General features: G+C 41.9%; 1 protein-coding gene and 1 long non-coding RNA gene across 3 annotated transcripts in view; one reads left to right on the top strand and one right to left on the bottom strand.

Moving 5' to 3' along the window:
- Positions 1 to 26,334, top strand: part of HIVEP1 (human immunodeficiency virus type I enhancer binding protein 1) — a 114,110-nt gene that overhangs the window by 18,507 nt on the left and 69,269 nt on the right. Inside the window, exon 1 of one of the 2 annotated variants that reach the window (XM_021385433.1) lies at positions 20,679 to 20,918. The exons of the other annotated variant lie outside the window; for it this stretch is intronic. Coding sequence (XP_021241108.1) covers positions 20,879 to 20,918 — 40 coding nt within the window. The 5' untranslated portion in view covers positions 20,679 to 20,878. Of the gene's footprint in view, positions 1 to 20,678; positions 20,919 to 26,334 lie in introns of those variants that run through there. 2 annotated transcript variants of the gene reach the window in all.
- LOC110393025 lies at positions 16,522 to 20,605 on the bottom strand. Its single transcript, XR_002434745.1, has 2 exons — positions 20,310 to 20,605; positions 16,522 to 20,020 (listed from the first exon to the last, which is right to left on the bottom strand). It is a non-coding gene; the product is annotated as an uncharacterized LOC110393025 (long non-coding RNA).

Below are 26,334 nucleotides of genomic sequence, written 5' to 3'. Positions count from 1 at the left end.
AGTGTTCATTTTACCCCCTCTGTACTAACCCTGCTGCTGTGTTGGCGAGGAAGTGAAGAAATGCTCTGGAACTCACCCCATCGCCCTTGATACAGTAACAAAACAGGTATTAGTTTGAGGTTAGGTAGATAAACATACTCCGGAAGTGTGGGTTTGTCCATACCTGTCTGTAGCTGCTGATTTTGGAGCATGCTGCTGAAGGGAAGAGGTGAGTAAGTATTCCAGCTGAGTTGTCCTTGCTTCTCCCTAGTAATCCCCTTCCATTTCTGCATAAGGCCCATGGAAATGCTACGTATGTATTTCCTTAGATATCATTTTATTTGCTTTTTTTGAGGGGAGGTGTTTGGTATAAACCATGAAAAATTACGTACCTTGAAGACTAGCTTAAAAGAACCACTGGAAAGTAGGAAAGCAGATTAGTGACTTTTTATTCAATATTGGATTGTTTCATGTGCACTGCTGTCTTGTATTGAGCTGAGGCTTTTTTTTTCCCCCTTTTCCTTACTTTGACAGAAAAGAGAAGCGTGTACTCATGTCAAGAGCATAATTCCTACTTGTTTTCAGCAGGTGCTTAAACACGTTTGTAAGTTCCAGCTTATCACGGAACAATTCACCTTCTATTCCCTGCATGTGAATTCATAGTAGAGGACACAAGGACTGGTTTGAGTGTATAAATTATACCTTTCAGAAGTGTGGAATTCCCATTGAGAGACCAGGCCTAAAAATACCGAATGTTTCCACAAACAATTCCTGTGCACAGCATGTTGAGTAATACAGCTACGATAAGGAGAGAGCTTCTACTGACAATTTCCCAAATGAATGCAGGAGTCCAAGCTGAGCTTGTTTATATATAGTTTTTATTATTGGTCATATGCTTTTACCAGAAATCCGGATGCATTTGAATCAGGCAGATTAGTGACGTGAAATGACTGTTTGCTGCAGGATGGAAGATTTTTGTGTGGCATAGATATGATAGGGTATCTTCCAGCTAATGACTTCAAAATATTTTGCAGAATGCAAATGAGCAAGTTAAGGCATGTAAACAGAAGTTGTCAGGCTTCTTTTCAAGGTAGGTGTGTGAATTGTATGTTACTGTAACATGTGAGTGGAGTTGAAGAAATAATTTTGAATCAGAGCTCTGTTTTTTTGGTGGACTGTTAGAATAAATCAATATTTCAAGAAATGCACATAAAGCCCTCTAAGAATTCTCCATGAATAAAAAGGAAATTCAAAAGATAAAAGCTAAAGCATGGGTGTCCAACCTTTTGGCTTGCCTGGGTCACACTGAGTAAAGAGGAATTGTCTAGGGCTACATATGCATAACTTGCTCCAAAAGTAATGCCTCCTATTTATTTCCATGGGAACTCCAACAGATATGAAGAGCACAATAACACTAGTCGATAGAGCAAATTCTCAGCTACAGAACAACATTTTATAACTTAAGCCACCACCATTAGCTATGCATTTTCGCCAGAGCCCTCTTGCTGTGCTCATAAAAATCTCCACCAGTGGAGGTGACCCACTGTTGCCTCTACTGAAATGCACCACCCACCCCCTCACTGTGCTCGCATCCACTGTTTGGTCTCCATAAACACTTAGCAAGTGTCAATGAATGTCAGTGGGTGCCATTTTTTCCACATGGAAGAATTCAATTCTATACCTTTGCTCCATACGTACTTTCATGTCAGATGCAACTTTGTCAGACCGCCCCTCTGCTGCTGTCTGTCACACGGCAACAAAATGTAATGGAATATTAGCAAGAAGGTTCAGCCTCCACTGCCGTACCACCAAAATCTGCCTCTGATGTTGTGGGACAACATAATGCCTCCTGTTTTATTACTTTTGGAGCAGCCCTTGTAAAATATACAGTGCAGTTAATATATAAGTAACAAAGCATTTTAAGTTTTAATATTTTTCTTAAAACTTTAAAGAAAAAAAGAGGAACAAAGCCATAAAATGAGTGAAATATTTGACCTCATTTTTGTGAAACTAACACATGAGGGTGGTTTGATGGCAGTGGTTGCAGTTCTCAGCAAGCTCTCAAGGTGTTCATCAGAGATCTTTGATGAAATTTTACTCTTCCTGTATTTCTGTCACTGACAGTTGCTCACAAATGCACACACTGCCAAAAAGCGATGATGTGAGTGAGGTGCAGTTGTGAAGTGAGGGACGTTTTTCTCAGGTCAGAGAGGGCTTATGAAAGCCTGGTAAAGAGACATGGTCATATTTTTGAGTTGAATATGTGATTGCAGCTCTACAAGTTCCGTTTGAACTGTTGGCTGAATATGAGCCAGCAGTGTGCCCGTGCAGCCAAGAAGGCCAATGGCATCCTGGCTTGTATCAGGAATGGTGTGGTGAGCAGGACTCATCAGGATGTCATCCTGCCCCTGTACTCGGCATTGGTGAGGTCCCACCTCGAGTACTATGTTCAGTTTTGGGTGCCTCAATACAGAAAGGACATTGATGTGCTGGAGCAGGTCCAAAGAAGGGCAACAAGGCTGGTGAAGGGCTTAGAGAATATGCCCTATGAGGAGCAACTAAAGGAACTGAGGCTGTTTAGTCTGGGGAAGAGGAGGCTGAGGGGAGACCTCACTGCTCTCTTCAAATACCTGAAAGGTGATTGCAGTGAGAGCGGGGCTGGTCTCTTCTCACTGGTGACAGGTGACAGGACAAGGAGAAATGGCCTCAAGCTGCGCCAGGGGAGGTTTAGGTTGGATATCAGGAAAAACTTCTTTACAGAAGGGGTTGTTAAGCGCTGGAACGGGCTCCCCAGGGAGGTGGTTGAGTCACCATCCCTGAATGTGTTTAAAAACCATTTGGATGTGGTGCTCAGGGACATGATTTAATGGTGGGTTGTTAGAGTAGTATGGTTAGGTTGCAATTGGACTTGATCTTGAGGGTCTTTTCCAACCTGAGCAATTCTATGAAAATTCACGGGTAATATAGTTACATCAACTGGAAATGATGTCACAAACATAAGTTGATTTTTTGGGGGATCTTGAAACCTGTTCTCAAACTCCTTTATCAAACCAGAAAGCACGGCTGTGTACTCTTCACTTTTCAGAGCCCTGTGTTTAGCCAATGTATCACAATGCATACAATTATTTACCATCACTTTGCACGCTGACAGTTGGGTTGTTGTGGATGATGGGTGTGTGCCTGGGGCCCCTCTGCGGTGAGAGCTGCTGCCTTTATAGCGTGGGGCTGGGAACATCCATGTTGCCAGCTGTGCTGGGTTGCATGCGGGCAATTGGCAGGACATGCCTGAGCTAAAGGGAGTAAAGGAACTTCACAGGGCAGGCAAAATTTATTCTGAGCTAGTACAAAATCTTGTAGGAGGGAACCTGAATTGCTTCATTTTCAGGTTTCAGCATGACAGAAGTTTGAGTGCCTGCTAATCTGGAACACAAAGTTCAGTGTGAAAATTGTTGGGATTGTGAGTTCAGGTACTTGTTGGTGTTTACGTCAAGTAGTACCGTAAGCATATTTGTGCTGCATTAAGAACCCTAGTTTGTTTATTTTACCATACAGTGCCTTCTTTGGAAACATCCTAGTCGAGTGACCATGGATGGAAGTGACACAGGGAAGCTGTTTATAGTGAATGCTTCTACCAACTATAAGTTTTCTCCTTGCTTGTTGGGAAAGACAGCCTTTTTTTCACTCTCCTAAATCATGTATTCATCTGGGAAAACAAAATGATGAGAGTGATGTTTTCACTTGACAGTTTTCACCTGTATCTGTCTTCACATGAAGCCATTCTGATACACAGTCTATAATTTGCAGCAGTGTGGAAGACCTTAGTAGCCCTTGAGGACTTCTTGAATTGTTGTCTTGATTTTGATGCATCTGAGTCAACTTCTGCAGCATCTGCAGGGCTCTTGTGGACCTATCAGTCGCATCCTTTGGCACTCAGGTCAGGAGCTGTGATGTGAAGTCCACCCTGGTCTGGTATTTCCAGATGAACTAGTCCAGTTTAAAACTAACATCAGGTGGAACTTATACCAGTAGCTGTTACAGTTAAAAGCAGCAATATTTTTCATTCTGTGCATACATTTGCAAGCAATTAAATCTGCAGTTAATGCTTGCAATTCTTTCTAAGCTTATTTTTGGTGTCATAATCAGACTGTTGTCAAAGAAGAAACTCATTCCACAGCCTGTGTTAGGAAGGTTTCGCATATCAACTTTTTGCTCGTCTCAGATTCTGTGGGGAGAGGGTGATGTTCCCCTTAAGTTCTTTGCTTGGGAACACAGAAAAAGGAAAACATTTCTGTTCCCCCTGTCAATCCTATATGTGGCTGGTTCTGGCAGTTTTTTGTCCTGTTTCCCATATCTCCTGTTAGTGATAGGTCTAATTTGTATTTCTGCTTGTAATAGTCTTCATGAAATGTCAGGCTGTCATTCATGAGAGACACATTTGAGGGGTGTTTTTTTTTTTGGTTCATTTTTCAATTGATGCCTTGTCTAGACCAGGGGCAGCGCAGCTGTTGGGTCAGGTGCTGATGGCTACTCTGAGGATGGTCAGGTGCCTTCCAACCTTTGATCATTGTGGTGGCTAACGCTGTTCTGTTTAGACCTGGTAAAACTCACTGAAAATAGTCAGAGGTTTGTGCATACTAACATTATCTTCTTCCAAATATGATAATGATGTTGGTAGGAACACAAAAATTCCTAAGGCAAACACAGTATTGACTCAAGTGTTTTCTCCTGAGACATCAGCATTGAGTTTATTCTGGGTTATTCCTTATATGTACCTATACTTCTAGGCTTGTAGTATTCTCTTGAAAGGAGGCTGTATTAGATGCGTGCTTTCAGAACTCTCCACCTACATTATCTTCAATATTGTAGTCATAATTGAGGTCATATCTAGAAGCAAGATAGCCCAGGTCATAGATATGTGTAGGAGTGGTAGAGGACAGCAGGAGCACGTCAGGAGGCTGTGGAGGAATCAGCACTGTGTCGTTTAATTCCCAGTCTGAGAAATGTCCACATCTATGTATAAATGAAACTTCCAAAGGCCTTTTTGCAAACGTGAGTTTTGTATTTGCCTGAAATAAAGGTAGTGGAGAGAGATATGGCATTACCAGAGGTTATGGGGTACATTCTTATAGGAGTACAGATTGTCCTGTTCTGAACAAGAAAATTTTTATAAATTATTGGTGTGATTGAACAGCAGATCTGAAAATACATACTAAAAAAATAAGCTAAGAACAGGGACAGACAGTTGATTCTAAATAAATAAATAAAAATCAGCTAATCCCCCCAAAAACTAAGACAAACAATGAAATACAAACACAGCCCAACAAAACTGGATCCAGATGGAGGAAGTGGGATCTATATTGTTTAGCTGCGGAAAGACTGTCCAATGTTTATCCATGTTTCCTATTATTTTCAGCACAATGTGAGGAATTCTCCTACATTCATGTATTGGAACCAAGAGTAAGAAAGTAGTAATGAGTCTGTTGTCAGTGTGTTGTGCTTTCTTTAATTTATAGCATCATCACTGTGTTATGCTGCCTTGAAGGACAGAATATATCCTTTGTCCCTATTCAACATTAGCAGAACCAACAATGATGCATGGAGTTGGCAAAGACCTAAATAACAAAGTCCCCATTCATTGTTGCAGAGTAGTTTGTTTTAGCTTTGTGCATGGTGCCTCTGTTGCATAAGCCATTTGTGGTATAATTTGGAACATTGCACAGAATAATATTGGGCATGAATATCTATCTCTTCTGCTGTTGAGTTGGGAAACAATACCTTGTTGCATTCTGTTGTCAGGATAGGCCTTCAAACATTTGCTGAGTTGAAATACTATGACCCATTCCCTTGGCAGCATCATATGGCAAGTGCTAACAGCAATAACGTGCAAGTGCAATCGATGTCCTACTTGCACAAATACATACAGTTTTACCCTTCATGAACCTACTGCAAGCATAGGTGGTTTGTCAGGTGGAATAGATGGAGAGGTAGGAGAAATCTTTTCCTGAAAATACATACTGTGAGTTACCAGTCTCATGGTGTAACAGCAGTGTTTTAGTGGAGCTGTAGGAACTACAAAGCAAATAAGAATTTTGTCATTGAGCTCGGGAAAGTTACTGCCATTAGACATCATTTGTCCTGAAGGTAAATCCACCTGCCTTTTGTAATTAGCATTCTGAGCATGCAAAACAGTATGAAGTAGAACACTTTTGACTGCAAGGGAAGGCAACGCTAAGAAGTTAAAAAGAGCCCCTAAAATACATCAGATGATGACGATACTGGAAAAACTGCCTTGCTATCCTGAATGCTCTTTCACAAAGAAGTAAAATGCTGCATACAACTCTTCAGTTAAAGTGAGGAGTCTCTGCATTGTGTTTTGAAGGGCTTTAAAAAATAAAGAAATAAAAGCAGACATTTCCCAGACTCATAGGTTGCCTTTGTTTTGTCTGAATTTTGCCAGGGAGGCACTGGATGTGTTCTGCTTGGGGAAAAAAAAAAAAAAAAGTTTATTTTTCTTGGCATTTATTACCACAAGTCCTCAATGTGATCTTGCAAAGTAACTGGAGATGCTGGAGACACTTTAAGTAAAAACAAGTTTTAATCAGCCAAGTGATAGGTTAATTTGTTCATTGCTGAGTAAGCACAAACAAGAAACAAACAGCATTAACAACCAAGCATAGACTGGGAGATTAATGTCATATATTGCGTTTTGCCTGTTTCTCTAGGATTTTGTCTGAGGTATTTACAGCTACAGAAACCTGAGGGTCCGTGTCTGTGTGGCTGTTCTTTATAGTGCTCACTTTCAAAGGTGGAATTAAAGGAAGAAAATTTTGGATCATGTTTCTGTTGATATTTTTGAACTCTTTCCTTTTTCTTGTTTTCTTGTCTTTAGTTACGTGGCAACCAAGATACTAGTGGTGTGTTATTCTTTAAGCTTATCTGGGAACAAGTCTTCACGATGAGTAGGAGGACACTTTCAATTCCTGAGTTTACCTCTTAGGCACTCAGTTCCCTCACGTCGTAGAAGAGTTTTATTGAATCATGTATGGCTTTGTTTTCTAGAGCTATCACACTTAATAACGATTATGTATGACATTAACGTGCACTGTTAGTTTTACTTGAAGACCAAACCTGGCATGTTAAATCAATGACAGACTTGGCCTTGGAGGGCGATATTTGTAAAATTTCTTCAAATGTAGCCTGTTCTATATTTTGCCACTTTTGGGGGCTGACCATCACAGTCTTCAATTATAAATGCAATTTGAGAACCTAGTTCCATTGTCACTACAGTTTTTTGCATTCATAAATAGAGGTGGATAGGAATGCTGATAACAATGTTTAGGTCACCTCAATGTTTTGGGGGGCTTCTTCGTTTGACTGTAAAATTGAAAATACCCAGCTGAATCAAGTCTTCTGTACTTGGGCAATGCATAAATAAACAAATGAGGAGTTCTTGTACTTGGAAACTAATTTGTATATAAAGGAGGCATGAATGTAAAACGCAGGGATTGCTCCACCTTCACGGACATGCTTATTCTGGGACAAAGTAGCGCTCTGTGTATATTCAGCATTACCCATTTTTAAAATTCTTAATCAAGAATAGCTTCTAGCTGTGTATAGCTAGCTTTTGTGTGTGGAATTTGTGTGTCTCACTTGGCTTCCTAAAGAGGCAATACCCAAGTATTATTTAACTATCGGATTTCAGGCTGAATATTTTGAGTTGACTTGTTTTGCAAGTCCCTGAAATTGCTGTAACTGAGAGAAAGGAAACAAAAAGTGTAGTTTATGCTTTTGGTAACAGTATGTATGTAATCAGCACCTCCTGTTTAATGAATTAGATGACTGTTTCTTTTATACATCAATAGGAGGGAAGACTGCTGGGATAATCAGCACGTATTGGCAGAGGGATTCAGCAACGTATATCAGCTAATATTTCCTTTAAATAGTTTTTGTGTAGACTAGATCAAAATTTTGATCGTGCCCCTCTGTGTGTCTAATTATTTTCCAGAAACTGAGTCAAGTTAAATATTATGATCTGTACAGTACTTGTGTTCTTAAACTTGAAGGAAACATATTGAATGGTTTTATTTCCCTTCTACAATGCAATCACAGTCTACAGAATGAACTCTTAATTTTGATTTAAATTTTTAACATATTTGAAGGCTTTTCTTTCAAAAAAAAATTCCTGTAATGTCAGTATCAATACCTATTTTTTTCTTGAATGTTAATAAGAATACATTCTTCCTACAGATACCAGTTGTGCTTGTAACATAGTAAGTACTTGGCTTCACCAACACAGAAGCAACAGTGCACACAAACTACTTGAAATTGTTGAGCCCGACTGCGTGTGTACTCATCCCATGTCTGAAGGCTGCCAAATTCTAGATGCCATCTTTCCTGGGAACTAACCAATGCTCTCTGGCATGATTTTAACTTCCCCTTATGTCTATATTTGAAAAAAAAAAAACATGTGTAGTCCCTAAATGAATATAGTGGTTAACAAGCTATGGATTACAACCCACAAAACATATTTTCTTAAGTAAGTTTCATAATGCCTAATGGAAAACAAATATCAGAGCTACTAAAACAAGAATATTGCTGTACATGTATATACTTCATACATAAGAAAAGCTGAAGGAGAAATCCCCCTCTGAGTTTTTCTTGACCCCGCTTCCTCCTCTTGGCTTTATGTTGCTAAAAATCTGGGGAAATAACCTATTCATTGCTACATATGTATTTCCCTGATAGGGCAGGATACTTGTATGGTGGGAACCACAGGCTACTGTCATTACATCCCCTGCCCTCCTCATACCACCTGCTGGATGCTCTTGGAAAAGATGGAGAGCAGACCCAGGCTGGGAAGGAGTGTGCTGGGATAGAGCAAATTTTCCCTCTGTTAGCAAATTGCCAACCTTGCTTGCAGTTCTTTGCTGCCCAACCTGGGTAGCACTGAGTTAGGGAGCTAATTCAGCTAGCAACTGCTAGCTTGAACACAGCACAGAATTAGGGGTTTGATTACAGAGCGCTTATGTTCAGTAGTGTTCATAACCTCGGGGGCTCAGTCTTGAGCTAGGGCTTTCTGAACTTGGCTTAAACTATATGATTTTTGAAGTTTCAGAAGGAAGGAACTTGAGATATGTTTATTTGCCTTCTTTCATCTGTTACTTGCACATTTGCTTCTTCCATATGATCGTACTGTTGTGAAAGTCAAGAACTTAAGAAGAAAATGTGAGATTTCTGTAACCTTTTGATTCCTCCGTCAAACCTCTTAAGAAATTATCAAACACTGCCAAGGTTTATGACATAACTAAAGAACTTAGTAGTACATTTTATAATTGCTTAATGCTACAAGTATAAGAAAAAAATCAGTTGTAGAATAATATGTAATCACACATGCTGGCTCACATTTTGAGATACGTTTTTCGTATTAACTCCTTTAGGCTTATGTAAGTACTCTTAGTTCTGGTAAGTGGAAATTGTAAGATGAGATGGTCAGCACTTCTGATCTGAACCACACCTTACCCCCCCCCCCTTTGCCATAAGTTTCTAAGTAGTTTGTTGATACTAGTGCATTTTCCATTTAGGAAATGGAAGATAACTTCCATATTAGCTGCCTCTTTTGATTACAGCGGCAATTGTGGAACATCTACCCATCTTTCAGAGTTCACTTTTTTTTTTTCCATTTTGCGTGTAATGAAAAAGCTTTGAATATGCATGCATACCCTTGTATATATTTTTTTATTCAGCTAAGAAAATCTTAGTTACTAATGTGGGAAGTTTTTGTGGTTTTCTGATATATAACCTTATACAAACCAGAAAGAACTTGCCTTTCTTGTTTCAAAATGAGTTGAAGCATGGCTCCTAGGTACTTTCCAAATGAGTACGCCATGACATCTCATGTAGCTTGCCAATACAAATCTCACTCAGTACCAGCTGTTGTTACCCTGTCAAGTACATCTCGTGAAGCCAAAGGCCATATCTGCCATGCCTTGTGTAAGGTTTTGGATATTTCAAGAATAATGAGGATTGATGTGACAGTTATAAATAAAAATATGACCACAGCTTAACATTGTTTATTTTTCTTGGGCTTTGGAGCATGTGTGCATGTGTGGGATATAGAAACTTTCCATCAAGCAAAGCCCAGTACTGTAACAATCCTAATCTACTTCCATCGAACAACAAAAGGAAATAACCCTTTCAGTTAAGGCTGTCTGTACTACAGAACAAAAAGTGTGTGCCCAGCAATGATTCTAATAAATTGTTTGTCAAAAGCTGTTGTATCTAAACTCAACAGTTGCTTTGCATGAGATGTGAGTCCAGAATGAACTTAGTGATGCATGTGTTGTGGACAATGCTTTTGTAAATGAAAAGTATGGTAACGCTGTAAGTGTTGAGGTGTTCTCTTCTGTCTGAATTATTTCCTTGGAAGGCTTCAGTTCTTAAAACCCTTCTACTCACGGTGTTGCCAGTAGGAGCCAAAAGAATATGTCAGTACTATGGCTGAGATCTTCACCAAGGCTGCAGCCCTACCATTTTCTCCATAAAGCTACAGTAGTTATAACAGGGTCTTTGTAATCTCCCATTCTTGGAGAACATGTTTCAGCTCTGGACTCATGTTGGAAGCCATACTGTGAAAGACGGCACATACGTTGGAGTACTCTTGCCTTTAAGACATGATGGTTAGTATATGAAATTCTTCGTAAAATGGAGCTCCAGGCATCCAGGTGATGGCACGGCCCCTCAAAGCCCTAGAGCAGTTCAGAGACAGGAGAACACAAAACAGTTTTTGAAGCCACCTGCGTTATTCTGTGATCTGTGCTTTGTCCCTTAGAGGCACAGTAGTTTGTATCCCAAATTTTTAAGCCATTATTGCAATGTTTTTGTTCTTACCTACCCTTACTAAGTGTTCTGCATCTTCGATCACTCTTTCAGTCTTGCTTCCTTTTCCCACCCTCTCTCTGTATGTGAAATATTTCTTAATTTACTTAATCTTGATAGAAGAGCAAAATTTGACATTGTCCTTATGGATCACTGAAGCTTGGAGACATTTGTTTGGAGCAGGAAGGCACTGGGAGTGTCCCTATTTTATTGGAGTTCAATATGCTTGTCCCTTCATGTTTTTTTCTTTTCTCCCTTGTAGTATGGCATAGAGAAATTAGGAGCAACGATGGAGAAGAGTAGCTGGTGGAAACAAGAAAAGGTTGGAAGGAGAAGAGAGAGCAGAGAAAAAGAAAGGGAAGATAAAATTATAACAATTAAATAGAGAAAGAAAGCTTAGTCATGGGACAATGGGAAAAAAGAATATTTTTCTAGAATAAACCCAAGCTAAATCCCAGTGAGATGAGAGATATGGCTCATTTGTTTGGACATCTGGGGGGTGATGAGCCTCTACACTCCAACAGAGAGAGATCTCTGCTTTGCTAGGTATGGTATAAAGAAGCAAACTAGTTTTTAGCCCCAAATGCTAGTAGTTTGTGTAGACAAAATACACATGTGAGAGGGGAAAGCAGTATTGTTAATTTAGCAGCAGGGTGCAGAGAAGCTAATTTCAGCAAACAATATGCATTCTCTGCTGGTACAGTGTAGAGAAGTCAGAGGTGACGTTCCAGTAGATTTTTGCAGCTATCTATATGTAGACCTTGTGGTATCTAACTGTGAACTACTCTGTTCTTTTTTTTCTCTGTACCGTGTTACATGGACTTTGGTTTTTTCCTCGGTTCAGGTGACTTGCAGGACTCGCATCGCTACGTCACTGTTTACTGTTCAGCTGTAGACTTACTGCTAGGCCAGGGTGTACCTGACCTTCACCCAGGATTACCAGGGACATCAAGACCAAAGCCTCTCCCCTTTCTGTATTCTGAAATTAAAGGGACTGCTCCTCTCTTAGTGGGCACTCAGTGCAGGGAAAAGAGTGAAGAGGTTTGCATAAATGCAGAGTCACAGGGGCTGAACTAGATCCCCAAGAAATGATCTGAACAGCTTGCCCTGAAACAGAGCTGGCTAGGGCTTGATCACTTCTGACAGCTTCTAGCATCTTCATACATACATGTATATTCTTCATCGTATTTATATATGTGATGAAGATAACTTATGAAATGATCAACGCAGATGCTCTCTCTCCCCCCGGCCCCATATGATATACAATATCACACACATGTTCTGTTCCAGTGCATTTCTTCATCAGAAATCTTTTCCTACTGTTTTGGTACACTCTTTGGTATTGTAATTTGTTATTCTGCTGGCCATGGATGAGGAAAACACAGTTTCTTTCCTCTTGGCATCATCCTCTGTGCAGTTGACGACTCTTTACCTTGGCTCCCTTCAATTTTCTTTTATTTAGATTAGATAAGTAATTCATCCTTTCTCTGCTCTTTTCTGAGTATCTTGTGATTTGTTTATGTCTTTCTGGACTGCAGCAACAAAGTTTGACCAAAATGCTCCTGCTGACACCCAGTTTATAGAATCATAGAATCACCAAGTTTGGAAGGACCTCTAGGATCATCCAGTCCAACTGTTCACCTATCACCAGTATTTTGCACTAAACCATATCCCTCAGTACAACAGTTATGGTGGATACAGCAGAAGGCTTTCCTCACAGACCTCTGTTGCTGTCTGTGTGTTCCAACACAATGTTAGCTTTTTTTTGCAAGGATTCCATATTGTGCACTGTAGCTTCTAGCTCACTTTCTCAGAGCTTCTGTCTAGCTGTGAGAGTGGAGATGGAGTGGTTGATAAAAGGTGGAAAATTTGGTTGTGAGGCTGGAAATGGGATCATGGAATGGGAGGAAGGATAACAATTACTCAGTTACTTGGAGGAAAACTATTGGACTCAAGAGTGCAAAACTATTTCACTGGATTCATTAAAAAAGAAAAAAAGACAAAGCTTGGAAGACTTCATACATATGTTTTCCATGGTCACTAAATGTGATGCCAAAAGGATTTCAGCAGTAAAAGTGCTGCAGTCTAGCTTGGGTGTAAATGATATAACCTGACTGAGACTAGCAGAAAGTCAACAGAATCTGTTTTTGTTGTATGTATGAGACAGTACTATTATTGGTATTAGTGTTAAAAGTATGAATGTTAACATTTCCTTGGTTGCGTGCCTGAATGCTGTCACTTTATAGCCCAAGTAGCGTGACCTTTTCATACCCTTTGTTCAAAAAAATTTCCGCTGAAGTAATTTTTATGTAAAGTGCTAGAGAAATTCGCTTTGTGCATGTCTTCTTTTGAATGATAGTAATTTCGTAAGTTTGAAGAAATGGTACTTCACAATTTTCCTTTAATTCTTTTGTCTCACATTTGGAATGCCAAAGTTGCTGCTGCATTGTGGTCTGGGGTGGGTACACGTGCAGACTGGGATGTTTTTGGCTGTTTAGGCTGGGTTACACATGCATAGTGAGTTTCTGCTTTCTGAAAAGAGGGGAAATCCTCACTCATTGAAACAATTTGTCTTTCAGATTAGGCAAAAAACTGTGGGTCTTTGTAGTGGGCTAAAAGCCTGCAAAATCTCACCACTGTATTTTTTCCAGTAATCCGAAGATTGTTTGCTCAGCTGCTTCTATTCAGTGTAGCACTTAATATGAGTACTTCAAAAAAGAGAGGTGGCTAAAGCAAGGAATATACATATATATTATAAATTAATGTATACTACTTGTTTCAAACCTCTCTCCATATTCACATTATTTATTCTGTGTGTGTGTGTGAGGAGTTTGTTTGGTGCATGAGCACTCTGGGGAGAAATGTCAGCAATTTTTGCAACCGTATCAGCAGAAGTTGTTGGAAAATGGACGGAAGTGTAGCAACTGCTGTGGCGAACACTGTGGTTCACATCGTAGTGTCTGATCCTGATTATGGGCCTTAAGCTCATACTGACAGGCACAATCCCGTTGTGTATGGATCTGCCACTAAATGCTTTCTTTCGGAGATGCACGCAGCCATGAGTATACCATAGTTCGTTTTGACATTTCCTCATTAGCCTTGAGGGAGCTCTCCTGAAACCTACTGCCCACTTGTTGTCTTCCATCACAATTAAAGTTCCCAGCTGAGTAGTACTGGGTAGGGACTGGTGGTGGTCCTATGCTGGGGGGCAGCAGGAGGAACACAAGGGAAAGCTCCCCAACAGACCCATCTCCATGGAGGAAGGTGTGGGTTGAGACTTGCTGCCTCATTGATTCCTGCCTTTCTGATGGGGAGAAAACCCAAGTGGTAATGCAGGAATCTGGGAAGTTTAATTTCTCTATTGGTACTTTGGACCATTTTCAGCCAAAACTTTTGCTTTTATCTTTGAGTAAGTGTTCTGCTCTGAATGCTTGAACAAGGTGTCATTGGCTGTAGCTAAAGCTTGTTGGTTGTAGCGCTGACCTGTTACTATGCCTTGCAACGCATGCACGTTGGTGAATACATTATTTGATCTTTAGCACATTTTATGTTTAGTGCTGAACTTCAAGAGTTACACAGTTCTCAGAGATGCTGAGAAACTACTGATTCTCTTTTATTTTGTTGTAAATAATTCAAAAAGATGTTTATACAAAGCTGTGGGTGCCCTACTGCGTAATTAATGCAACAACAAAACCACAGCAGCATTAAAATAAATTAGTTGAAAAGGAGCTCTGCCTGCCTGCTACCTGCAGAGAAAACTCTGCCCTACCTTTTTAATGTACTGGGTATGCATCTCTAGGCCTGTCTAGGAGCAGTTTAAAATGGATAGCATGGCTGAAGCCCTTGTGTTGATGTTTAAGAAGGGATAGAAAGAATAGGAACAAAGATGGCACAAAGAATAGGAACAAAAATGGAATAAAGTCTTCCTAGAGACTTCAGAGGCCATTTGGAAAGGACCAGTGGATGTGAGGTGAGATCAAGGCTTTGATCTAAGTAAGATGAGATCTGCATCCATCAGTTTCAATAAAAGCACCACGTGCAAGTAGGAGGTGGGATGCAAAAAGATTTGGTGGATATTGGGCATCAACTTGGCAAGTTACACAACCATCTTTTTCCACATTGTTTGCAAAAGATCCTAATATGAACTGCAGACTATACCTTGATTGTGAACTTTTTTGGATTTATGTACTAAGTACATAATATGTTCAGTACAGAATTTGAAAGTTAGCAAGGATTCCTTTGCATAGTGGTCCTCTTTGAAGTAAAGAGTCCTGTATCTAGAAGAAAACATTAGGCAGAAGAAAACATTCTGCTTTTAAGTCTATATTTTGTATATAGATGTCATCTGAATCTTTTTAGCACGATATAAGTTAACATGAATATTTACATATTTTACATACGAAAATAGAATTTTCAACTATTTATTTGAATATGCAAGTATTCTGACTTGTTTGTTTGTTTGTTTGTTTTCCAAATAGTCAGCAAACAACTTTAAGGCTTTCATATTTAATGCCCTTCTCACAGTAATTTCAGTTCTCCTTGAGTGCTGATGCTTGGTTCTATCTTAGCTGTTTGATACTGAAGTTTCTCAGGAAGCTTTTACATCCATATTCACTGCTCAGCTCCTTTTCTTTTTTTGTTTTCTTTTTTTTTTTTTTTTAAATTTCATTCTTAACATCTATCACAGCATTTCTTAAATCACTTCACATCTCATGGTTTCAGCTAGAAAACTGGTGATGTTGCCATCTTTGGCTGAACATCCCAGAGCTGTAGCCTGCAGCACTGTGGTGGTGTTGGCACCTGGTGAAGCCGCTGGTCTGAGAACATCTGGAGTGTTAGTAGTCAGCTCTCCTGAACCTTGCTGAGCACAAAGCTCAGTGAAACTGTCCAGGTCATGCATCTACGTCCAGCCCTTTGAAGGCTGTATTGTCCCATGTCAATGAGTACTGTTATTGGTCACTTGGAGCATTTTCCCATGTTAGAAGCCTACTGGCCTATCTTCTTCCAGCTGAGTTTCAAGGCTTATTCTTCCAGAGCTCAAGAGATACGTGCCCACCTTAGCTGTGTGCTGATGCTGTTGATAAGACAGTGTTGCTTTTTGGTGAATCTGTTTCCTTTACCTTTGTGCTCAGAGGGAGCCCAAATGCAGCTCTTCCCTTCCTCATCATTATGGAAGAGGAAGGCACCTCATGGTAGTTAGTTTGTGCAGCAGGACACTGTTGTTGTATGAAAGAACCTTTTGTACACCTTCATACAAGACCCTGAAAGATTTTTGGCCACCTCAGGGGTGAGCACCACAGAAGTCCTTCTTGGAGAGCCAGCGTCAGCATGGGACGAGCAGCCACTCTGTCATCTCCCATGAAGCAACTGAAAAGATGTGTAATAAATACACGTGGCTTTGATCCGCTCTGCAGAATGCCTCATGACAGGCAGCTTTGCTTAAGGGGCTGTATCTTCAGGATTCTGTTGAGTCATACAGCTGATTATTTAAATGTAAATAATAATTGACACACTTGAAAATCTGAATTTCATTAGGTGAGGGTTTTAGACATAGACATAGGAATTATTTTTTACATAGCACACTGTAACATGCTTACTAGCTTTGACAAAGATTCCCCCCCCACCCCAACACAGAGATGGCAGATAATAATAAGCAACCAGACAGGGTTATACAACAGGGGAATATTTTAATCATCTTTGTCTGGGAGGAGACAGGCCAATGTGAGTTAGCTCTTAGACAATCTACTTTACTGATACTTTGCTTCAACAGATTGACAGCATCTCAGAAAAGAAAATAAGTGTTTGCTATTCCTGTCATAGACTTCTTTCAATCACTGCGACAGATGTTCCAAGCATGTTGCTCCTCTGTTAGGTTTCTCTAGTAGTAAAAATACTGCAGTTTAAATAATAGTTTAAACTTGGTGAGATACCTTGTGTGAGCATGGTTCAAAATTGCATTATACCTGGTTTTAACCATTGTGTAATGGGACAAAACCACTGGATAGACTATGTGAGATTTTTTTCAAAACCAGGTAAAACTTTTTATTCAGTCATATTTACAGCAGTTCCAACAAAGTGCCATATTTTTCCACCATGTCTTGCTACCTGACTTAGGGTGAAGACTGCATACCATACCGAGTTCTTATTTTCAGGATTTGTTATTTAGAAATGGAAAATTGAAAAAATACTTAATTAATTCTCTCTTCCTGTATCTGCAGTGTTGTCACTTGTGACAGCTGTATGTTACACATCAGAAATGCACAAATTTTGTTTCAGTTTTTAATGAAAACAGAATTTAGAATTCAGCAATAGTTGAAGTAACTGAGATGAGACTGATAATCAAAATGTATATGAAAGATACCTATGTTTAATATGGGGGAACTCAGAAGGTAAAAGGACTGTGGCCCTCACCACCCCTGTCCTCCCTGTCTGTGAGTTGCAGTTCAGAGCTCTTCTCTGTTATCTCTCCTGCTCGTGCACCACTGGAAACCACTGGGACAGCTAACAAGATGGTGCAGGCAGAATTATGCTGGACAAGTAGATGGTAAACAGCTCCTCCTCATTATTACCCACCTCACTTACTATCTGGATGACTGCTGGATATTCATGAGACCCACTGCAGGAGACTACCACCCCCCTGTTGCTGCTGCTGCTGGCTCTGCCTGGAATTGCATTACAGGGCTCTTCCAGTAAGCTCCGGCTTCCCCTATGATTTCAACTGCAGTTCTAGTCAGTGGCATTGATCAGGGAAACTCTTGTTTGGCTGCTGGCTCTCTGCTCTCTCTTCATGACATCTGTCATCAGGACACGTGTACAGATTAAATTGCTAAATTGCAGTGTCTGGGATGAGGCACTCATTTGTTTCGAAAAGCAATGAGTAGCTCAACAGTGGGACACAGTTCAAGGTTTATTTCATCACCTGGACTTTCACTCTGGTGGAAGAGGTTGGGTTTTCAACTTTAGAAAATGGAGATTGTCACTTTGTAATCTGTTTTTGTTTCATTACTGGTTAATTTTGTAATAGGCCATGACATTACTCCAAGAAAGAGGTAGATAAACAGAAGTGCTGTGGTCCCTAGTGCCTAATGACTGAAAACACTTGGCATCCTTAGTGTTGTGCCCCTTGGGGGAGGGGAGAGAAGCCTGCATGGTAATCTCCATTTTGTGAATCGGTGGCATTAGAAGCAACGTCTTGATGGTTCTGCTTCTGAGTGAAAACTCACTTAGTTGAGCATCCAATTTTCTTCCTTCACAGGAGAGAGTAGCCATTTGGGCCCCGCTGTGATCTCATGTAAGGGGTCTTTTTTTTTTTTTCCTACATTTGTTTTACAAACTTAGATCAGTATGAATAATCTCTTTGTTGTTAATTTTGAGGTTTTTTGCACAGCAGTGATCACGGAATTGTAGGGTTCGGAAAGGACCACTGGAAACCATCCAGTCCAACCCCCCTGCTAAAGCTGATTCCCTACAGCAGGTCACAGGAAGGTGTCCAGGTGGGTTTTGAATATCTCCAGAGAAGGAGACTCCACAGCCTCTCTGGGCAGCTTGTTCCAGTGCTCTGTCACCCTCACAGTAACGAAGTTCTTCCTCGTGATTGTATGGAACTTCCTGTGTTCTAGTTTGTGCCTCAGAGCAATGGCTGTAGCTATTAACTCATTTATTTCTTCATGCTACTTGTGTTAATTTTGTGCCTGTAAGTATTTAAACCATGAGAACAGTGGAGAAAAAACTTTGAACATCTAACTTATGCCCCTTTTTCCATTACTCTTCTGATTTAGCAGCAGTCCTGTCACATTTGCACATTTGAAATTCTTGGGGTAGTTTTACTACCCACAGGCTGCTGAACAAACTGTCTTTTTTTTTTTTTTTTTGCAGGGTGATGGTGGCCTTCCTTAAATGTTTTTATGAAAGAAAATTATTTATTCATGATCATTAACCTACTTCTTTGGGCTTTAGTTTCCTGTTTGAAGAGCCTAGAGAAGTATGGTGGGGCAGTTACAGCATTAGGGTTTCAGATTAATTTATTTTGTCCAGGTCCCATACCTAACTGCAAGAGCATGGTGAAACCATTATTTCCTGAAAGGTAAATGGTTTGGTTAGGCACAGATGCCTGAGATTCTTCCTTACTTCTTTGTCCCTACCTATTTATGACAGTAAGGTTTGCAGGAAGGTAGCGGAGCCTTTAGCTTGAGACTGAGCAGTGCTAATTACTGCAGGTGAGGAGAAGAGGTAAAGGGGGTAATAAAGATGCTCCTGCCTGCCATAGCACTTAGACATAGCTAACAAGAATGGGAGATACCTTGATCCTAACATAACATTCTGGCAGGGTGCTTTGCCATCTGTCTCCAGGCCTGCAGTAGATCAGTCTGCCTCCCACAAGTTCTCCTATCAAGGCTATCTACCCAAAAGGAAAGAAGGAACAGAAGAGTTGCATAAAAATGTTTGCCTTCAAAACTCTCCATTATAAAACTCATCCAAAACTCTGATTAGCTGAGTCTAAAACTGGTGCAAACTGTTTCCCAAAGTCCCTTTTTCTGCGTGTATAAAGAACATAAATAAAGCAATAGCTTAGTATGTGGGGCACAGTATTCCTACATGACAGCAAGGAGAGCAAAAAACACGGATTCACTATTTAGTAAGGTCTCTATCTCCAATAGAGGATACAATTTCCTTGTAGGAAATCAGCAGCTAAGAGCCCTGGTGGTGTGTTGTGAAAGAGAAACTGACACAGTTGCAGCCGTTTTATCTCACCGGTGAACATTACTGAACTGTAATGTTTGTATGTAAGGTAAGGAACTTGTTCCCTATGCTATTTGTCAGAAGTTTTGGAGACATCAAGGGCAGGTGGGTGTCACTTGTCCAACAGGCAGAGACCTCAGCCTGTGCCTGTAACCTCATCTGAACTGAGAAGCAGCCGTCTTATCTGTGGCCGTTAGTGGCAGAAATACGTTCTGGCTGCAGCGTTTTAAAGTTGGTTTCGGAAGGGATCATCAGTGGATAAAGAACATGCATGCATCGCTCTGTGTGATCCCTCCTGGCTTGCAGCTGCGCATCGAGGGAACCATGGGGCTTGTTGCAGGCAGCGGTCGTTCTGCTGGGTGCAGGCTTCTTCCTTGTGAAAGGTACTCGTTGGTGGGGATGCGGGGCAGCGTGCAGCTTGTTGGTCCTACAGGAAAAAGAATGACAAAGTATAAAGTTAGGTTTTATCCTCTCAACAGAAAGTGAAACTTGTTTTCTGTTTGCGTTCTCTGGTTTAATTTGAAAGAAGGTAAAGAGGGTGTTAAAATTAAATGAGGGCGATTCATTCGGTTGGTTCGTAGGGACTTGGAGTTAGGAAAAAAAACGGACGCCCTTAGCACAGTGCTTAAGGACTTCTGTTTGAGAACGCTATGCTTAACCTTCAGCACATGCTTACGGGCTGCCCTGAATAGCAGTGGGTTTAAGAACATGCTTACGTGTTTTCCTGAAGGAAGACCTAAGTCTCTTGGCAAGCGCTGTGTTACAGCTGCGTGCACCTTCCTCGTAAATCCCGCTGCCCGCGGCGCACTTCCCTCCCTTTCATCTCCTGGGCTCTAGCTGGGCATGTCGATTTTTCTACTCCTCGGCCAGCTCTCGGGGCCTCTAGCCGCAACCTGAGCGGCCCGGGCTGGGTCAGCAGCTGGGCACCGGCCCGGGGCCTCTCGGCGGCGGCGCTTCCTGCGCCCTCCTCTTGCGTAAGAGGCGGGCCCGGCCGCGCCGCACCGCGGTTGCCATGGCGCAGTGGCGGGGGAGGGCCCGGGGATCGCGGCCGGCCCGCGGCCTCCCTGCCTCCTCCGTGGCCGCCGAGCCCGGAGCAGGCGGCGGCCCCGCGGCTGCGGCGGCGTGGGGGCCGCCCTCGGGAAGGGACGCGTCGGGTCGGGCCGGGCGGGCGCGTTGAGGAGCGTGGCCGGCTCTGGGAGCCGTGCGCTGCGTGCGGAGGTACTGCGCCGCGAGCCGCACGCCGGCATCGTGTGCCGAGGTCCCGCGCGGGGCAGCTCCACCATGCATGGAGGGCATGACGGACAGAGACGGCAGCGCCTGCTCCGGTGAGTCCGCGCCGTGCCGCTGGCTGCGTTTCCTACCGCAGCTGGGGACGGGACAGCTCCCAGCTCGCCCCGGGGCGGGCGGCGCCTCGGCGTGCTCCCGGCCGGGCTGTAACTTGGGAAAGGGTGATGTCTCGTCTGGAAGTGAGCACAAGTGCTCTGCAGCAGAGCGCTCTGCTGTAAAAACGCGTCTGAGGAGAGCAAACCCTGCCCTGGTTAATAGCGGAGTTGCGTCGCGCTGCATTGCCAGAAAACAAACGCGTGTAGGGGAGAAAACAGAAGTGGATTTAACTTGCTGAAGCTGTTTTCCAGCGGAGGGGTGAGAAACGCGTTAGGATGTGAGAGCACGCTACTGGGAAATGAGCTTGCATTACACCCACGGAGCATTTACTGTACATTAGTTATAACCCTGTTGTTTTTGTTGTCTGCAATTAATTGAGTAATTTCTTCCATGACTGAAACTGCGGGTTGAGCATGTTTGCTCTGAGACAGCCCTCCGGAGCGGGCGGCCTTGGGCTTACCGCATTAATGAGCTCTTGTGCAGTGCTCTGTGTGCTCTGGGGATGGATTCCTGAAAGGTGTCGGTGGGGGTTAATTCCCTGTTACATAAACAGCCAATAACAGCGTCTGGCTGCGCTGGAGCTGCTCAAAAATAGTTATTAGCTCCTAGGCTATTACTGGGGGAAAGGGCTCTGTCGGTGTGCATGAGCAAAGGCACTTTGCTTGTTGCAAGCATCATTTGTAGGAAGAAGACAAAAATGGACTAGAAGAATTTTTAAGTGTTAAAGTAAGAACGCAGCTATATAAATAGGGCAGGCCTGACCTTGGGCTGTAATGCTGCTTGAGCGCTCGATCTTATGGTATCTTTATTTCCCTGGTTGTAGTGGGAAGGGGAAGCAAAATCCCCACAAACCGATTTTCGGGAAGCTGAGCGTTGTACGAAGACATTTCAAAACAGTGTTGTTGTATCCATCGGCAAAGCTACAGGTGTGCGCATAGGCATCCAACAGAGAGTGAAGTCGGAGCCTGCAGCGCATCCAGCCGAGTAACATCGCTTCAAGATATAAGCACACGAGCAGCAGAGTGAAGCCCAGCCTTGCATTTATTGCAGCAGCATTATGCAAGAGTTCAGCAGGCTCTGGGCCGTGCAAGAAGAGAGAGGAAAGAAATGCACTGGAAACTGAAGTGCTGTGGCAGGGAAGCGGCGTGCTTCATCCCCAGGGGTGTGCCAGGGAGCGTGCATTACTCCTGATCGGTGCTGTTTGAAGTTTCAAAGCAGGAAGCAGCTAGCCGATGTGGTCTGGTGGGTGAAACAGGCCTGCTACCTGTTGAAGAAGCCTGCAGAACCCATGCTGGCATTTACATGCTTTTGGCTGGCTGTGGAATAGCGTACAGCTGTTCTTTTTGGGTACTGGAGATAATCCATCAGCTGCATCTCTATGAGAAAGCAGCTTAGTGTCTAATTCAGCTTTTTCATTTCTCTGATGCTCAGGAGTATTGACAACTACGTTCCAAGAGATAAAGTAACTCACGTTTTAGTTGTTTCGGCTCTAGGGATTTAACACATTTATTTTAAAAGACAGCATTACTCCACATCACAGCAGCTATTTATTTAGGCTTGTAAGGCAAACATATGCATTTGCATTAACCTTTCTTTCCCTCGCCTCCCCTGACCCCAAAGCAGTTCAGACTGAAACTCGATAAGTTAATCGCAGTTACCTTGGCAAAACTAAAAAGAAATGAAGATGGATGAAGCTCGAATATTATTTCAGATAGGCTGGGCACACACTGCTGAAGGAATCAGTCACTGCTGTTTTGGCAGCTACCTTTGACAGTGTAGAGTTTCACCATGTACTTCCTCTGTGAAGGAAGTGACACATGACCCTGTCATCTGCTTTCCTCCTGGAGCCTATCTGAAGCTCCTGGGATTGACGGAGGGTCTTCAGCACAGCTGCATAGATGTGCAAAGGTCTGAATGGCATGGCCTTGACACGTAGCTCGTGTCAGTGAGCATCAGGATTTTCATCTTGGTGTGCTTGTCGTAGGGAATTAAGTCTCTGTGCACTACTTACGAATGGCAGACATTTAGTACAGTCAATATAATTATACAGGAGTTCATGACGTTTTAAATTAGGAAGAGTTTTTGCTCCTTTGTCTGTTATGTACCATGATTTGATTATTAATCCCAGCAGTGCTGATGGTGCTGCAGATGACAGATGACAGGACACAGTGTGTTGTAGAGAGTCAGCTATTAATATCGGCTCATCCGTTCCTGGCTCACATTGTGAAAAGACATTGAGAAGGCGCCTGCAATACAACAGTGGGATTTATTTTGAGGGAGAAGCCACAAGAAAACCCAAGCTCAAATCTTTCCGTTAGTATATTTGGAAATCTTTTTGTAATATCAAATCTGATGGGGTAAGTTCATGAGGCATATTTTACCAAATATGAACTACAAGCTTGCTTTCATCTAGGAAGTGGGATACTACAGGGAGACTGAGAAGCAGAGAGAAAGAAGCCTTTTGGACTTTCTCTTTGCCAGCATCATTCTGCTAACTGAGCTGGTGGAGGCTGGGCTTTAAAGCAGTGCACCCACTTCTTTTGGTGTGGTGTGGTCCAGGTGTCCATTTGAGTCTCTCTATGGGTGTGCCATGCTGTTTAGATCATGACTCTCTGGGTCTTGTGTATTAGATGAGTGGTCACAAACCTGCTCATATTGAGCACAGTAAGGTTTAATTCTGGTTGAACATGCCTTTATGTATGAGATCTTTATTGCCACTGTTAGTTAAAATGCCACTTTTTAATTACTTCCTAATTAAGTTTTATCTTTAAAGATCACTCTCAAAAAGATTGAAATAGACTATAACCACACCTGGAAGTTGTTAGTGTGATCATCAGGAGGACCTGGAAGTTGAGTTGGATGATCACTGTTTTAATTGGTGTGAGTTCTACCATTGTAAAAACTTGGGAAGATTAGTTAAAGCCCATCACTAGGATTTTGAAGATCCTCAACTGTGTTAAGATTTTTGATCATGGAAGTAATTGCTGCAGGTCAGAAGAAGAGAATGTTTTCTAACTATGCTAATTTTGTGCTGTGTGTGCAGTAATTAGCTTACGTTGTACTTGGGAGACACACACAGAAGTCAGGTGTTTTTGCAAAAGAGTTTTTGGCAGCTTACTTTGCATGGGTCTGGTTTAAAACAATTTAATAGGGTGTGATTTTTAGAACGCCCCTTGCTGAAAATCAAGCTGTTTTAGGAGAACTGTGGTTGCTCATTTTAATTCACCAGCTGCTTTGGAAGCCATTGACCCAACTATTTAGCAAGCCCTGTCAGAGTTATTAAGGGCAGGAGGAGTTCATGCCCCCACCTTAGATACAACAGCCATATGTGATGAAATAGTAACTACTCAAGCTTCCTTTAATTTGTTGTGTACTAAATGAGAAGATGCTAAGGAGGGCATATAATGGGTTAACTTGAGAGAATGTTTTATGTGAGCGCTTGGCAATAAGCTGTCTAAATATCTCTATGAGACTTCATCTCTGCAGCAAATGTGTTCCTTAGAAACATCCAATAACTCATCATTACAATAAATCACGGCAGCATGGAAATGCTGTTGCGAGCCGAGACACACGGGAAGGCTGGGGTTGGCGCCAGCACTGAACCCGCCTGTTCCAAGGCAAGTTCCTTAACTCTGAGACCAGGATTTTCCCTCCATAAATATTCCCTATGCACCTCCCCAGCCTCATCCTACGTGTTCTCTTCATTTCTCTCCCTGAACTGCACAAAAGCAAGCGTCCTCTTCCCTGCTCTCCATCTAACAGGGAACGTTGTGCTGCTGGGTAGGCATATTGCTACCTGTTTTCATTGCTCCATTCCTGGATGCTTTCCAACGCAGCCAAGTCCTTGCTTTCATCTACGCCCTGGGATTCCAGAGGAGCTGTGAAGAAGCAAACCTTTGTGTGAGATTTGGCTGCTTTACAGAGTCACTTGCCACAGGGGAATGGAAGTAATAACAAGGGAGTTCCCACAGATGGATGGATATTGTGGGGCTGTGCCAGGAAGTTTGGTTTCCTAATAAAACTGTGAGATGAAGTTCTTGTCCTATTAAAATTGTTCGGAGCTTTGCAGCTGGCCTGAGCACGGTCTGAATTTCAGTGAAGGAGCACAGTTAACAATTTTCTGATACTTAGGATTCCCTCTGCTCTGGAGGTGCTCCAATTCCAAGCATGGAATCACTCACTGTTCTTGGTCCTCTGGTGACATCTTGGTGGAAGAGCAGTCTGGGAGTGAGTTAGGGGTGGGATATCAGCTTCATCTCATTCGTTCCATGCAGTGTAGAGTTACCTGCATACAAGTGTACGGGACACAAAGAAAAAGCTCAGAATTTCATCGTCTTTCATCAAGTTTGTAGGTTTGCAATGCATATGGTGTTGTTTGTGCAAAAAATAAAACATAGCCCTATTAAACCACTTAAAACTGAAGTGTGTTCAGAATGAATCCTCTGAACATTAGTGTATCTGTTAATTGAATTGAATGAACAATAGATGTTAAATCCACACTTGGTGAGCACGTGCCAAACGGTTCCTTGTGGCTATGTCACATGACTGGAATAGTAAATTTGGAATCTATTTCTATATCTGCAGATAAAATACATTGAAATTAGATTTACAGATCATTGGTGACATTACTTTTAGAAATGTGTTCTTGTTGTTATTTACAACTTTTGGGATTTTAATTTTTCACATTAAAAAAAAAACAACTTGCCATGCTTCTGCAGTTTGTTACGAAAATAAGTATCAGTGCAGAATATTTGTTATAAACTTTAAACACTTTGACTTGAATTTCACTTCTTAAAGCCCACATGGCTTTTCTTCACTGAAGTTAATCAAACAAGTGAAACAAGGCTTTGGATGATACATGTTTTTTTTCTTCTTCAGTTGGGAAATGATGAAACAGTCAGTTCTGGAAAAATACTTCATAATGCAGAACTTGCAGAAGCCCATACATTCCACAAACAGCTTAGATTTTGGTAATGTGTTTTCTGACAAAAAAAGTTTCTTGGTAGATTTCCTCTAAACAGCATCTTCCTGTCAGCATAAGAGCCTGCAGCGTTCCTGGGGAAGCAGGGCATCAGCCTAGCCTGTGCCATTTCCTAAGCTATAGAAAATTGGCCAGGTACTACAGCCCTACAGTGCTAGCAGTGCCCTCTGGTAATATTAGTATAGGAGAAATAGCCAGTAGATCACTAAATAAAATTTAAATTCATTTAGGGTTTTGAAACACCACAATCCCATAATGAGTATGGACTCCTGTGTTCATAAGGCTCAGTTTCAGGATGTGCATGTACCTTAATAGCACGCTTACCAACCATAATGTGTTTCAATTTATTTTGCTATGATTTTATGGATATGCATTAC

This window comes from Numida meleagris, chromosome 2 (assembly GCF_002078875.1).
Source record: "Numida meleagris isolate 19003 breed g44 Domestic line chromosome 2, NumMel1.0, whole genome shotgun sequence".
In the NCBI taxonomy this organism is placed as follows: domain Eukaryota; kingdom Metazoa; phylum Chordata; class Aves; order Galliformes; family Numididae; genus Numida; species Numida meleagris.
The sequence above is the reverse complement of the archived record's forward strand: the minus strand, read 5'-3'. Positions and strand labels throughout refer to the sequence as shown.